The sequence below is a fragment of the Aphidius gifuensis genome, linkage group LG6 (genome assembly GCF_014905175.1).
Source record: "Aphidius gifuensis isolate YNYX2018 linkage group LG6, ASM1490517v1, whole genome shotgun sequence".
In the NCBI taxonomy this organism is placed as follows: Eukaryota; Metazoa; Arthropoda; class Insecta; order Hymenoptera; family Braconidae; genus Aphidius; species Aphidius gifuensis.
Window position 1 is genome coordinate 9,690,244 of NC_057793.1, and position 17,409 is coordinate 9,707,652.

General features: G+C 25.9%; 1 protein-coding gene across 1 annotated transcript in view; it reads right to left on the reverse strand.

Moving 5' to 3' along the window:
• Positions 1 to 16,614, reverse strand: part of LOC122859794 (protein artichoke-like) — a 31,514-nt gene extending 14,900 nt beyond the window's left edge. Inside the window, exons 1-2 of the mRNA XM_044163479.1 lie at positions 16,611 to 16,614; positions 16,162 to 16,344 (exon numbers count right to left, since the gene is read on the reverse strand). Of these exons, the coding sequence (XP_044019414.1) occupies positions 16,162 to 16,344; positions 16,611 to 16,614 (187 nt within the window). The remainder of the gene's footprint in view (positions 1 to 16,161; positions 16,345 to 16,610) is intronic.
• Positions 16,615 to 17,409: the final 795 nt, after the last annotated feature.

A 17,409-nucleotide genomic window follows, 5' to 3' on the forward strand; every position in this document is an offset into this window, starting at 1 on the left:
TTAAATATATTTTATATATTTTTATTATTTTTTTTTTTTCTTGAATATAAACTTAATGTATAAATTTTATATAAAATTTAATGTAAATTTTTTTTCTCATAAAACATGTTTTTTTAAATAAAAATAAATACTAATATTCAGAACCAAAACGTATTTTATTTACAATTCAACTGTAATCTAAAATAATTATAAACCTATATTATAAAAAAAAAAAAATAATAATAATATTATCAATAAACAATTATTATATTTATTAAAATATGAAAATTAAATATTTAAAGAATTTGTTTACAAATAAGAATAAATATTTTCGATTGAGTTACAAAAAAAAAAAAAAAAAACAATTTCGTAAAGAAAAAATCCTGAATGGAAAAAAAAAAACTTTTAGAAATTGTTTCTTTGGAAAAAAAATAATTAAAAACTTTTGTCTTTTATATTTTTAACAACAATTTCAAAAAATATGCAAAACAAGCTGACTTATATCAGAATCCAGTAAAGAAATTATATGAGCTTATTTAGAATCATAAGTCGTTGGTTCAATACATTTTTCAAATGGCTTTTGTTTTTTAATGCAAATATCAAATTGATTATTTAAATTTTTCAAACGTTCATCAAAAGAATGTCTCCATTTATACAGACAATTAATAGTTTTACCAGGTAAAACTTTTTGATTCTTGTTGAATGTATTCACAGCTTCGTTGTAGCTAAACTTTAAAATATTTGGTGCAAAATAACTTGACTGGAGCCATCCCATGCATCCAAATATATGTTCAGGTTGAGCATTATCGTCATGAAAGCAATTGGAAAAATATTTCTCTGCCTCTTTTACCTGTAATAAAGAATGATGTACATTACCTAATTCATTTTTAATTACTAAAATCATATTAATCTGATAAAAATATATTTAAATATTTAAAGAAACAAAAAATAAATATGAATTAAAGAAATTAATTACATCACTATATTAGTTCATTGTTTATAAAAATTAGAAGATGAATTCTATTGACACTTATAATTACAAAATTTAAAATATCTAAATTGAAGAGGATTTCTTAAGGATTAAGTTGAAATAATTTAATTATAAATTGTTTCTGTTGTTGAAAAGGTGTAATAAAGTAATCATTAAAATTAATCTGAATGGATTTTACCTGTGAAGACGCTAGATTATCTAAGCTCAACATTTCGCCATCGAAACATTGGTTACTATCATTGACAGCGATGATTTTTGCTTTATCCATCTGAACTTTTGAATAATCAAAACAACATTTAAGAATTTTTCTATCCTGATCATTAATATTATTTGCTTTCGACAAGTGATTTAATGTTACATTCAAAGTGATCGATTGAATAGCAATAAAGTTTTCTAAATTGGCCGTATTTAAAATATTCTTTTGATTAACGTATAAATTAATTAATGTATTATTAACGGGTAATCTAGAAATTGAATGCAACACACTTGAATTATCCTGTAAAAAAGAAAATATTTTTATTATTATTACTCAATAAATTTATTAAAATTATTTTATTATCGAGTCTTTTTACACTATTTATTTTTTTTATCTTACATTTTTTGTTGGTGACGTTGATAGCATACTAATGCTTGATTTTTTCTTGATTAATTCATTATTATTATTTTTTGCAATTAATATAATTTCATTGGCAGCAGTTATAAAATCTTTTTCAATATCTTTTATTTCGGCAATAAGTAAAGAATTATATGTATCCATTAAATTTTTAATGTTTTCGTAAAATTTATTATTTGTTTTATTGTTGGAGTTTTGATGTTGATCAATACATCTCAAAGATTTTTTCAATGAATTATATCTTTTTATACAATTATCAAATAATGGCATTCTTTCTTGGAATGTCTATAATTTAAAAAAATCAAAGAATAAATAAATAAATAATATTGGAAGGAAATTAATTGATTCTTACGTTGGTATTTGTTCTGATGAAATCTTCATATTTCGATTGTTCATCCAGGCTAAATTCATTGAGAATTTGTGCTAAATTATTTACTTCCATGATAATTTGTTTTTTTGACAGATCAATAAAGTCATTTATACTTTTATTATTTTGATCGTTATTAATATTTGATAAATGATTATATTCTTTATCAATCTCCGCGAAAATACTGGTGATATTTTCATGATAGATTGAGATTGATAATAAAATTTCTCTTCCAGTTTCATACTTTTCTTCTAATGTATTTGTTTCGCAACAAATCTAAAGATGGTATTATTATATAAAAATAAAAATAAAATGAAATAAACATATTGGCAATTGTGCAATCATGATTTATAATTTAAATAAAAAAAATTAAACTCACCTGATCAATTAAATGGATCAGCAAGATACCCACAAATATTTTTAACTTTATATAATTCATTGTTACCTCGTTGTTGTTCCCAATATAACTAAAATTGTTAACAGTTTTATGATGCTAATAGCTTTTCAATGATCTTCCAAAGTCTAACTTTTTACGAAACAAAAAACAACCCACCTCGCACTGTCAACATGCTGATGAAATAAAATGAATAGTGATGATAAAATTTAGGTCAGTGTTAGTAAGTATATTTCAATTCGAAATTTTCTTTTTTTTCCATAAAACATTACAAGTCATTTTAGATAACAATAAATAATAATATTTATAATTAAAAGAAAATTTTTATTTCCAATTATAAACTAAATAAAAATCAATTATTATAATTGTATTACCAGCAAAAAACTATTTGTTAGCAAAATTCTATGACGAAAGTAATAAAATTTAAAAAAAAATTTAGTTAACAATTATATAATTATACAATTATAAAACATAAATTTATTTTGATAATTTTTTTTGATTAGAGTGTACAAAAGAATCAAAATAAAATTAAAAAAAAATATACATTTATTCGTTTATAAATAAATTTAAACAAATTAATATTTTCGAGTGAGATACAAAAGCTTTATAATAATTTTTAATTTTTTTTTTTTTCTAAATTTGATTCATCACAGGCAGAGCTGTAATCTGCTTTAATTAATCAAATTACAAGCGAAAAACTGACCATTGATATCTTACAAACAATGCAGTTCAAAAAGATAAGCAATTTGGAAAGAGGAATAATACCATTTGAAATTTTTTAACATTATCAAAATAAAAAAAAAAATTCGTTTAGGGGAGGAATACCCTGTGAATTTTTCGAAGGTATTTTCTTCCCCTTGAAGAGTTTTTTTTTGATAAATAAATTTAAATTTTGAATTTCATTCTGAATTTATATTTAATTTATATAATAATATTTATATTATCAAAGTGAAACTATTTCTCCGACTTTTCTCCGATTTTTTCACGCAACGAAAAATCAAAATTTATTCGATGTTTTCTCGGAGAAAAGGCGGAAAAATTATCTATACGGAGAAATTCAAAGAAATATTTCCATCGGAGAATTAGTAAAATATTTAATATTTATTTTAATTAATGTTTGATAATAATAAAAAATAAAAATATATGTAATAATTAATATTTAGATATAGAAAAAAAAAATATATTTTATTATGAAATAAAAATCAAAACACTAATAAAATGAACGTGACAAACAAGAAGTAACATTATTAAAATATGGAAATTAAATATTTGCAAAGATCCATTCAAATGAAAATAAATTTATTTAGATTAGTATTTTCGATTGTGATACAAAAGCTTCATAATAAAAATCCCAAAATAAAATTGCCAAAAGAAAAAATCCCAAGAGGGGAAAAAAAAATTTTTGGCTTTGGAAAATAAAAGAAACTTTTGTCCTACAATATTATTAACAATTGAATTAATCAATTATGGAGTAACAGTATCAGAAACAAGTTTGATAATTTGATTATTTAATGGTAGAAATATTGCTTAAAAATAAATTGGTTCAATACATTCTTTGTATAACTTTTGATATTGAACACAATTATCAAATTGATTATTCAAATTTTTCAAACGTTGATTAAAATCATCTCTTGATTTATACAAACAATCAAAAATTCTAAAAGATAAAGAATCTTGGTTTTCGTTGAATTTATTTACAGCCTCGTCGTAGCTCAATTTTAAATCAGTTGTTGCATATCTAGATGACTGGAGCCATGCCATGCATAGAAATGTATCTTCAGGTCGAGCATTATTGTCATAAAAGCATGAAGAAAAATGTTTCTTTGTCTCTTCATTCTGTAATATGCACAAATTTATAACTACATTAATAAATTTTCTATTTTTTACTAAACCTAGCAGTAAGTACTATTTGGCAATTTCTAATTACATGAAAATTATATATCAATATCTATAAAAACCAGCAGATAAATTATAACTACACTTATTTATTGATTCTTCAAATTATCCAACGTAGATTTCTATAATGATCATAATTTATTTACAAACAATTTTCAAAATACTGACATGTAATAATTCAGTTCTAAATTATTGTTGTTATTATATGAAATAATATTAATAAAATTACTATAAATAATTTTTACCTGTAAGGATACTAGATTTTCCAAATTAAACCTTTCATCTTCAATACAATTGTTACTATCGTTAACAGCAATATTTTTCGCACTAATCAGTTCAACTTTTGAATGATCATAACAACATTGAACATTTTTTTTATCATGCTCACTAATATAATTCATCTTTGAGATATGATTTAATGTCATATTCGAATTCATCAATTGTATAACCATCCAGTTTATTAAATTGACTGTATTTAGCATATTTTTTTGACTAATATATAAATTTTTTAATGTATCATATTTTTTTAAGTGTGTTTCAAACACTGAATGCATCAGAGTTTTATTTTCCTGTTATTTTTTTCATAAATAATAAAGTTTATTAGTGTTAATTGTTGTCATTTAAATAATTATGTTTATCAATTTTTATCTTACATTATTTGTTGGTTGTATAATTATGCTTGATTTTCTCTTGATAAATTCATCGTTATTTTTTTTTGCAATTGATAAAATTTCTTCTGTAGCAGTTATAAATTTTTTTTCAGTATCTTCTATTTCTTGAAGAAGTCGACAATTATATGTATCCAATAAGGTTTTAATATTTTCGTAATACACGTTTTCTATTTTATTAGTGGTGCTTTTTGAGTCGTGATGTTGATCGATACATCTCAAAATTTTATTCAATGAATTATTATTTTTAAAACAGTTATTAGACAATGTTCTATTTAACTTGTATATCTATGTTAAAATAACAAAAGTAAATTAATGAAAATATAATGAATTAGATTTGACAAATTTAAGAAAAAATTAATTCTTACTTCAATATTTGATCGGAATAGATCTTCATATTTTGATTGTTCGTCAAGAATAAATTTATTAAGAATTTGGGCTAAATTATTGACTTCCATGACAGTTTGTTTTTTTGATAACTCAATAAAATCATGAATTTTTTTATTATATTGATCACTAAATGTATTTGATAAATTATCATATTCTTTGTCAATTTTTTTGAAATAATTGGTGACATTATCATGGTTGATTGAGATTGACAATAAAATTTCTCTTCCAGTTTCATACTTGTCTTCTAACGTATTTGTTTCGCAACAAATCTAACAATAATATTATTATATAAAAATAAAAATAAAATAATATAACATTTATAATTTTAAAATAAACATATCGACGATAATTGTTCAATTATAATTTATATTTTAAATGATAAAAATTAAACTCACCTGATCAATCAAATGGATCAACAAAAAACCCACAAATATTTTTGATTTTATAAAATTCATTGTTACCTGCTCGTTGTTTCCAATATAACTAAAATTATTTATAAAAAAATACGGCTTTTCTCAATAGTTTTAGAATAAATATAAAATTTCTCGTTTCCCCTACTTTTTTTTTCTCATACTTGATATTGCTAATGGCTTTTAAATGATGTTCCAAAGTCTAATCTTGATTTTCGAAAAAAAAAAAAAAAACTTATCACGCATTGTCAATGTGATAACAAAATTGATAAAATTTAAAAAGTCTTTTCAACAACATCACAATAACTATATCTAATGAGGTTTTTTTTTTTAAAAAAAATTTTTAAAAAATAAAAAGTATTGATTACAAAAATCAGGTCAACATTGTCAAGTGTATTTGAATTTAATAAAAATTTTTTTCTCATAAAACATGTAACGTGTGATTTTTTTGGGCACACTTGTTTTATATACAATTAATTAAAAATAATTAACATAAATTTTTATTATTCAATCAATTTAATACTATTCTATTCTATACTCAAATGTAGCTCAACTTTAAAATGTTTGGTGCAAAATAACTTGACTGGAGCCATCCCATGCATCCAAATATATGTTCAGGTTGAGCATTATCGTCATAAAAGCAAGTGGAAAAATATTTCTCTGCCTCTTTTACCTGTAATAAAGAATGATGTACATTACCTAATTCATTTTTAATTACTAAAATCATATTAATCTGATAAAAATATATTTAAATATTTAAAGAAACAAAAAATAAATATGAATTAAAGAAATTAATTACATCACTATATTAGTTCATTGTTTATAAAAATTAGAAGATGAATTCTATCGACACTTATAATTACAAAATTTAAAATATCTAAATTGGAGAGGATTTCTTAAGGATTAAGTTGAAATAATTTATTTATAAATTGTTTCTATTGTTGAAAAGATGTATAATAAAGTAATCATTAAAATTAATCCGAATGATTTTTACCTGTGAAGACGCTAGATTATCTAAGCTTAACATTTCGCCATCGAAACATTGGTTATTAATATTGGTACACTATTCTATTCTATACTCAAATTATAAAACAGAATATTATTTATAATAATGGTCATGTGGCAAAACCACGTCACTAATACAAGTTTTACGATAGTTTACGTATGCACTTTAAAACAGAGTGGTCAAACTCTAAGTAAATTAATATTTACCTGTATTTTTCTAATATTCTCAATTCATTAAAACAATAAACCAGCGGATGAGTCAACTCACGTGATTTACTTGATTGATGCAGTGGAAATGTGGAAATTATTGAAATAGCATAGGTATTATTTTACCTCAGTACAAACATTTTATTTTAGATAGAAATAAATAATAATAAAAATTTTAAAAATATTTTATTTAAATGAAAAATAAATAAATAATAATAATGTTATCAAATTGAATGATTGAATAATAATCTCAATAAAAAATTATCATAATGACCAAAATTTCTGATGCATTAAAAATATTTAAAAAATTAATAAAAGTATAAACAAAAATTATAATAATATTTTTAATAAACATTTATTATACATAATTATTATAATATGAAAATTGAATATTTAAAAATTTTTATACATATAACAATAAATTTAATTAGATTGAGATACAAAAGTTCCATGAAAAAAAAAATGCCAAAAGAAAAATCCCTGCGGGGAAAAAAAAAACTTTTGGCTTTGGAAAATAAAAGAAAATTTTGTCCTACTGCATGATTAACAATTGAATTAATTAGTTATGGATTAACAGTATCAGAATCAAATTTGAAAATTTGATTATTTAGGGGTAGAAATATTTCTTAAGAATGAATTGTTTGAATACATTCTTTGGATGACTTTTGATATTGAACACAGCTATCAAATTGATTATTTAAATATTCCAAACGTTGAGTAAAGTCATATCTTGATTTATACGAACAATTATAAATTTTATTGTATAAAAATTTTTGATTCTCGTTGAATTTGCTTACAGCCTTGTCGTAGTTCGATTTTAATGTTTTTGATGCATAATTAGACGATTGGAGCCATCCCATGCATTCAAATATGTCTTCAGGTCGACCATTGTTATGAAAACATGTAGAAAAATGTTTCTCTGTCTCTTTATTCTGTAATATAAAAAAATTTATTTCCTAATTAACAATAATTTGTATAAGAATTAATTTAAATATTTAAAGAAAAAAAAAAAACGTGATAATAGTAAATTAAAAATTATAATTATACAAAACATATTTCATTGTTTAGAAAATCAGCAGATAAATTATACCTAGACTCAAATTAACAAAAGGAAAAATTTAAATAATCTAAAATTAGCTAATATAATAATCATAATTTATTTACAAATAATATTACTCGATCAATTTTCGAAACATTAATTTGAAATAATTGAATTTTAAATTATTGTGCTATATAAAAAAATTAATCTAATAGTTATTGTTTACTGAAATTATAATAAATATTTTTTTTACCTCTATAGATACTAGAATTTCCAGATTTAACTTTTCAGTATCAACACAATTGTTACTGTCGTTGACAGCAATATTTTTTGCTTTAATCAGTTGAACTTTTGATTGATCAAAACAACATTGAACATTTTTTTTATCATGCTCATTAATATGATTCATCTTTGAGATATGATTTAATGTCATATTTGAATTCATTGATTGTATAACCATCCAGTTTATTAAATTGACTGTCTTTAGCATATTTTTTTGATAAACATATAAATTTTTTAATGTATCATTAACGTGTGTTTCAGAAATCAAAGGCTTCACAGTTGAATTATCCTGTCGTGTAACAAAAAATATTTATTATTATCATTTAATCGGTATATTTATTAGAAAATTTTTTATCATTTTATTATCAAGTCTTTTTATGTTGATTATTCATGTTTATCTTACTTTTTTTGTTGATAATGTTGGTGGTAGATTTATGCTTGGTTTCCTCTTGATGAATTCAACATTATTATTTTTTGCAATTGATAAAATTTTATTTGTAGCACGTACAAATTTATTCTCGAAATCTTTTATTTTTAGAATTAGTAGAAAATTATATGCATCCAATAAATTTTTAATATTTTCGTAATACACGTTTTCTGTTTTATTTGTGGTGCTTTTTGAGTCGTGATGTTGATCAATGCATCTCATAATTTTTTCCAATGAATTATTATTTTTAAAACAGTTATTAGACAATGTTCTATTTAACTTGTATATCTATAATTAAAAGACAAAAAAAAAATTAATGAAAATATAATCAATTAAATAAAATTTGACAAAAAAAAAATGCTTACTCCAATATTTGATCTGAAAAAATCTTCATATTTGAATTGTTCATCCAGACTAAATTTATTGATTTGCTGTGCTAAATTATTTACTTCCATGATAATTTGGTTTTTTGATAACTTAATAAAGTCATCGATATTTGTATTATTTAAATCTTTAAATATATTCGATAATTTATCATATTCTTCATCAATTTTTGCGAAAAAACTTGTGATATTATCATGGTTGATTGTGATTGACAATAAAATTTCTTTTCCAGTTTCATACTTGTCCTCTAACGTATTTGCTTCACAACAAACCTGATGTCAATATTGTTATATAAAAATAAATATAAAATTTATAATTTTAAAATAAAGATATTGACGATAATTGTGCAATCATTATTTGTAATTAAAATAGAAAAATTAAACTCACCTGATCAATCAAATGGATCAGCAAAAAACCCACAAATATTTTTAGTTTTATAAAATTCATTATCACCTTGTTGTTGTTCCCAATATAACTAAAATTTTTTATCACTAAAAACATCGTCTCTCGATAGTTTCATAAAAATTAGAACAGTGCTAATAGCTCTCATATGATCCTCCAAAGTCTAATCTTGTTTTTCAGAAATAAAAAAAAAACCCGTCACGCATTGTCAACGTGATAACAAAATTAATGAAATATAAAGATTCTTTCGATCAAATTCACAATACCTATATTTAATGAGTTTACATTTTTATTTTTTATTTTTTGTTAAATAATTTTTCTACATATAAAAAATATTGATTACAAAATTTAGCTCAATGTAATTTCTAATAAAAATGAATAATTATATACAACCAAAAAAGTATTTTATTTTCAATCCAACTGTAATTTAAAAAATTAATAAAATTATATTACAAAAAAAAAAAATAATAATAATATCATCAATGAACAATTTTTATAATTAATAAAATATGAAAATTAAATATTTAAAAAATTTGTTTACAAATTAAAATAAATTTATTACGATAAATTTATCTAATTGAGTCACAAAAAAAAAAAAAAAAACAATTTCGTAAAGAAAAAATCCTGAATGGAAAAAAAAAAACTTTTAGAAATTGTTTCTTCGGGAAAAAAATAATTAAAATTTTTTGTTCTTTATATTTTTAACAACAATTTAAAAAATATGAAGAACAAGCTGGCTTATCGTAGAATCCAGTGTAGAAATTACGAGCCTAATTGGAATCGTGAGCTGTTGGTTCAATACATTTTTCAAATGGCTTTTGTTTTTGAATACAAATATCAAATTGATTATTTAAATTTTTCAAACGTTCATCAAAAGAATGTCTCCATTTATACAGACAATTAAAAGTTTTACCAGATAAAACTTTTTGGTTCTTGTTGAATTTATTCACAGCTTCTTCGTATGTCAATTTTAAAATCTTTGGTGCAAAATAACTTGACTGAAGCCATCCCATGCAGCCAAATATATTTTCAAGTTTAGCATTATCGTCATAAAAGCAAGCGACAAAATATTTCTCTGCCTCTTTCTTCTGTAATAAATAATAATTAAAATATCCTAATTTATTTTCAATTAATAAAATTAATCTTTAAAAATATATTTAAATATGTAAAGTAAAAGAAAAAACATTCGATTTAAAAATATTATTTACAAAAAATACTTTTCATTGTTCATAAAAATCAGTGGATAAATTATATCTATGCACTTATATTTACAAAAATTAAATCATCTAAATTGCATATACTTATAATAACAATAACAATTTATTCACAAATAATATTACCTGAACAATTTTTTAAAGATTAATTTCAAATAATTGAATTATAAATTGTTGCTATTGTTTAGAAGATGTAACAAAATAATCATTAAAATTAATCTAAATAATTTTTACCTGTAAAGACGCTAGATTGTCTAAGCTCAACATTTCGCCATCGAAACATTGATTACTGTCATTGACAGCAATGATTTTTGCTTTCTCCATTTGAACTTTTGAATAATCAAAACAACATTTAAGAATTTTACCGTCATGGTCATTAATAATATTGACTTTTGAGATGTGATTTAATGTCACATTCAAAATAATTGATTGAATAGCAATAAAGTTTTCTAAATTGGCCGTGTTCAACATATTCTTTTGATTAACGTATAAATTAATTAATGTTTTATTAACGGGTTAGCTGCAGCAACGAGCTGGATAGCTGTCTCTCCTATCCACGGCTAACTAACCTTTGGATAGTTAGCAGAGGATTGTTATTTTGGCAATCCACATTTGACAGGTTACTATTCTTGTGAAAACAGCGTGCCTACTCGTTACATATTGTTACACTTTGGATAGCTGTGGTAGCTATCCAAAGCCTGACAAGCTGGTATCGCTGTAGTAGCTATTTAGGATTGCGTATATGCATAACTATAAGTATATAGACATACGAAGTACAAACAATATATTAATGTACATTTACTAATTTTTAAAATTATTATCTAATTAATTTTATACTAAATTTGATGCACCAAATAAACGCCAACTTGAATACAAAATCTTATGCTAAATTTTTAATAACTATATGGATTATTTTAGTCATTGTTAATAATAATTTGGTGGATCTGTCAAAAAAGAGAGGTTATGAACACAACAGCTGTTGACATTGAGATTATGTCGAATCTGACGAGTTGGTTAGCCACGCTAGCTATCCAGTCGGCTGGAATAACTAACCGATTGTCTTTTTAATATATCGGGCTTGATTATTAAATCAACTATCCTTTTTTAACTATCCAAACGCCTCGTGACTGCAGCTAAAAATTTTTTTCCGTGTATTAAAATATAAAAAATATTGTTAAAAAAATAAAAGAGATATTCTTTCGTGGCGAATTTCCACCGCCTCTTGATTTTCCTTTTTTTTTCTCGTCATTTTTTTTTTTTTTTTAATTTTTCAATTTTGAATAAAAACAGATGATAAATTAAAATCGAAAAAAAAAAAATTACAATTGCAAATATTATTGTTCAGCTTTTATTTTATTATTTTTGTAATTTATTATTTTGAAAAAATGTTACATTATTTTTATATGTTTATTTTTGAAAATTAAATTTTTATTAAATTCAATTAATTAGTTTTTATTATTTTCATAACACTCATTTTCTGTTGTATTTTTGAAATTTTTATTTTGATCAATACATCTCGAAGATTTTTTCAATAATTTATAACTTTTTAAACAATTATTAAATAACGACACTTTTGCTTACCCAGGTAGGAGTTCTCGGGCTTGAACAACTGTGCCAGGCTTGTGCGAGGGTCGTGTATCGAGCCTGGGGAGCACAGGCTTGACACAAGCTTGTGCCCATTGTTTTCTCCGGCCTTACACGAGCCTCGTTAACACAGGCTTGACACAAGACTGTCCCCGTTGTCTTTAACCGGCCTCACACAGGCCTCAATAATTCAAGCCGGTGTCAAGCCTGTGTTTTTGTTTTCCCGGCCTCACACGAGCCTGTTATCACAGGCTTGACACAAGACTGTCCCTGTTGTCTCTTAACCAGCCTCACACAGGCCTCAATAATTCAAGCCGGTGTCAAGCCTGTGTTTTTTGTTTTCCCCGGCCTCACACGAGCCTTGTTAACACAGGCTTGACACAAGACTGTCCCCGTTGTTTTCAACCAGCCTCACACAGGCCTCAATAATTCAAGCCGGTGTCAAGCCTGTGTTTTGTTTCCCCGGCCTCACACGAGCCTTGTTAACATTTGACAAGACTGTCCCCGTTGTTTTCAACCGGCCTCACACAGGCTTCAATAGTCCAAGCCGGTGTCAAGCCTGTTTTTTTTGTTTTCCCCGGCCTCACACGAGCCTTGTGTCAAGCCCGTTTTACCAAGCCTCACACGGGACTTGACTTGTGCATATATTCAATTAAAAAAAAAAAATTAATTAATTAGATCTATAAATTGTGAATAGACATTTTAAATAAAAATTATTAGGTTTTGACTATCGTGCCAGGCTTTTACAAGGACTGTGTATTGACTCTCGAATAAATTCATCCATATAAAAAATTTTGACTGACTCTTTCATGAATCCCCCGTGGTCGACTTGATAGAGCATTGGAGTTCCCCACACAATCATCAAAAAATACATACACAGTCAAGGATGGCTTACAGCAGGGTACTGTGAACTCCCCCACACTGTTCAACATCATGTTGAGCAACCTGCTCAAGCCATTCGAAACACAATACCCCAAAAACATCAAGGCCATCGCATTCGCTGACGACATAGTAATCTATGTATCCGGATACAAAGTGGCATCAGTACAAAAACAACTCCAACAAACTTTTTCAACAGTCAAAGAACACCTTCAACAACTTCAACTTAAAATAAATATAGATAAATGTAATACCATACTGTTCAGGGGTAGATACGATGATTGTACCTCAGAGACTAAACAAAATTGGAGAAAATTCAAAATATACGAAAACGATAATAGCTCAGGCAAAATAATTCCACACGTCCACTCTGTGAAATACCTGGGCTTAAACATTGATGAGACACTAGCATTTAAACATCACGCTAAGACTCAGCTGCAAAAAGCAGTCAAAGCATACAGGCTGTGCTCAGACTTGTTTAGAAACAGACATCTGAGCACAAGGGTTAAAGTGATATGCTACATGGCATTCATAATCAATTTATACAATGCATGCCCAATATGGTTTAACATAGAGGGCCATGCGATGAAAAAAATCCGACTATTCGAAAGGAAATGCCTCAGACAATGTACTGGCTTACACAGAACACCTCAGTCCAATTACACAAACTATTACAATAATACAACACTATACAACACCGCTGACATACCGAGATTCGACGTATTCACACTCAAACTTACACGAGACCATACTGTACGCTCAATGACTCACTCACTCAACAAATTCATATACTCACTTTACTCAGACAAGGACGATTACCACGAGTCAACCCTTTCGACCGGCTACATTCCTCCTGAGACATTCACATACTTAGATAAGAAAGGGTATATACAAGACAAGAACAACGTGCCAATAATCTATCATACCAAGAGAGGGCATAACCCTCGAGCAATTAACTGGCAACCTAATTTGCAAGCCAACGACCCCTCTCTAATTTTTGATACAACAATCCCAAATTCTGACAGAAACAATAAGTTACTACAACACGAACTATTCTATAAATGGTTACAAAAAGACTAAAATCAAAACTTAACAAACTAAATATAATAATTATAATATTATTGGCAATGTTAACATTAAGAAAAACCACAAATGTATTAGTGATAACTAGAATAAACATAAGATGTATTGAATACACCAAACACAACTCTGATTGTTAAAACATTAATATATTAGATTAAGTGTTTTGTTTATTAGTTTAATATTTAGAAATTATATAATCTTAAGATATAGATCATAAATTGCAGTTTTTTCGGACAGTTTCTGCAAATTACAACACCATAGAATTTAGATAAATACAACAAAACAACAAAATACAACTAAAATCACAAATCAAATAGACTACGATTTCTTTCTAAGAACAGCAGTCATCATAATGTAACAAACTAAAACAGTCTTTTAAGAATTTATTATGTAATACCTAATGTAACATGTAAAATTGAATAAATAAATTTTGTTTAAAAAAAAAAAAAAAAAAGCATTGGAGTTCCACGTGAGAGACCTAGGATCGATCCCCCGTTACGCCGTTTATTTTCGTTCATATAATCATCGTTAATTCAAATTGTATCGCGTAAAAAATAATAATGTCAAATTAATAAATTAATAATAATTGTTTATTTATATTTTTTTATAATTTTTTTTGCAAGCCGGTGTCAAGCCTGGGAACACAAGCCTGTGCCAAGCCTGATACACTAGTCCGACACCAGTAAATACATCGTGAACATTCCAGACTTGACACAGGCTTGTGTCACAGGCCTGACACAGGCCCGAGAGCCGGGTAATCAGGCTTGTCCCAGGCTTGTGCCCGTCGTCACTTCCTACCTGGGTAGTTCATATATTTTTTTTGTTATTATTTCTTCATTTTTTCTATTTACTAGCGAACATGACGCGCCTACGGCGCGTCCAGGCGCGTCTCCCAGCCTTTGAAAAAAAAAAAAAAAAAAAAAAAGAAAAAAAAACAGGAGTGCGTGAACCTAGCCTGCGTAAGTCCTAGAAAAATTTTCTGGGATACTCATTAGAAGCGTCTTAATTGGTACTATTTTGTACCGTAATTGTTTTAATTTTTATTTCAAAATTAAAGGGTGGAGAAAGGGTTAAAAATCTACTTTTTTTTTAGATGACTTAAGGAGAAAAAAAAATGCTCAATACAAACGCAGAACAATTTGTACTAATTTGTACCAACAAGCTCGAAATTTGTACCTGAAAAATATTAACAAAAAAAAAAATTTTTTTTCGGATTTTCTCCGGATTTTATTGGATTGGAAAATCCGGAGATATTATGGAAATAGTCTGAAGATTACTCCGTAAATATCTCCGAAAGTCTCAATTACGTAGAAAATTCGGAGAAAGTTCGGAGAGATTATTTCTACTAGGGCTCTAAAACAATTTGGTTTTATAAATCTGGTTTTCTTTCCAACTGGAACTTAAGTTCATTGACAAAATCTTCGAGATTCTCGAAACATAACAACCATTCGGATTTTTCAATCCAGTTTAAATGCATCAACTGCCTTTGAATTAGTACTTGGTCTACTTTTAGATGATCTCTCTTCATTAAAAAGACTAATAGAATAATCTTTGTGGCTTATTTCGTGGAATACTCGTCCGCCGAAAATTATGTTGTCATTTTTAAATGCAACGAAATTTATTCTTTCAGACAGATTAATTTTCTTTAGACGAATGATAATGAATTATTCATCAATTACAGTATTCAAATATATGATAAATGATAATGAATTTGTTCATCATATATTTGAATAATATAATTGATGAATAATCTGCAGCACAAAGTACATTATTTTGTAATTGATAATGATTACATTTTTCAAATATCTTTTTGAGAGACATTGGACTGTCAGATGAGCAATCACCAGTCGTTGCAAAGTTGTTTAGTTCTTCTAAACTGCACGCCACTAACTGGTGATTCTCACCAACAATCATAAGTGCTAAATTAACTTTTATTTAAAGTTATACGTTTGACTTTAACAATTCCACGTATAACTGTTACAACTGGACTTGTTGATGAGAAGCAATAATAGAGACCTTGCTCTGCTTCAAGAAAAAGTGCACCATTATCTTCAAATTCAACAGCACAATTAAGATTTAAATTTGTATTTTCTAATCTGAGTATTGTTGTTGATGATATTGTATCTGCCGCTAAACGTAATTTGTTTAATCAATGTAATTTGTCTATGAGAATGTTTTTCACTTTCTTTTTACATGAAAGTGTTAATTTAGCACTTATGATTGTTGGTGAGAATCACCAGTTAGTGGCGTGCAGTTTAGAAGAACTAAACAACTTTGCAACGACTGGTGATTTCAAAAGATATTTGAAAAATGTAATCATTATCAATTACAAAATGATGTACTTTGTGCTGCAGATTATTCATCAATTATATTATTCAAATATATGATGAACAAACTCATTATCATTTATTATATATTTGAATAATATATAATTGATGAATAATTCATTATCATTCGTCTAAAGAAAATTAATCTGTCTGAAGGAATAAATTTCGTTGCATTTAAAAATGACAACATAATTTTCGGCGGACGAGTATTCCACGAAATGAGCCACAAAGATTATTCTATTAGTCTTTTTAATGAAGAGAGATCATCTAAAAGTAGACCAAGTACTAATTCAAAGGCAGTTGATGCATTTAAACTGGATTGAAAAATCCGAATGGTTATTATGTTTCGAGAATTTCGAAGTTTTTGTCAATGAACTTAAGTTCCAGTTGGAAATAGAGATGCACACGAGACGAGACGAGACGAGATTTGATCGAGTCTCGTCTCGGTCTCGAAAAATGACCAAAACAACAGTCTCGTCTCGGTATCGTCTCGGCTGAAAAAATCAGAGTCTCGTCTCGGTCTCGTCTCGAGTAAAAAAAATCGGAGTCTCGTCTAGTCTCGGCTGTATAAATATAAAGTGAACAAAAGTAAGTTTTTTTTTTTATTCTTGTAATATATGCATATAAAATATTGTTTTTTTCTTTTTTATTCTTTTATAACGTATGAGTACTTTATTAGTTTTTTTTCAATTATTAATTAACAATGAGTATTGCATTTATTTTAACTCAAAAATTACGTATCGATTGTACTGAACAACAAACAAAAAAAATATATAAAATAAATATAAATTAATAATAAATAAATCAAGTTTAAATTAAAAAAAATGCTTATTTATACTTTGATTTAACATATATAATGAAGATGTTC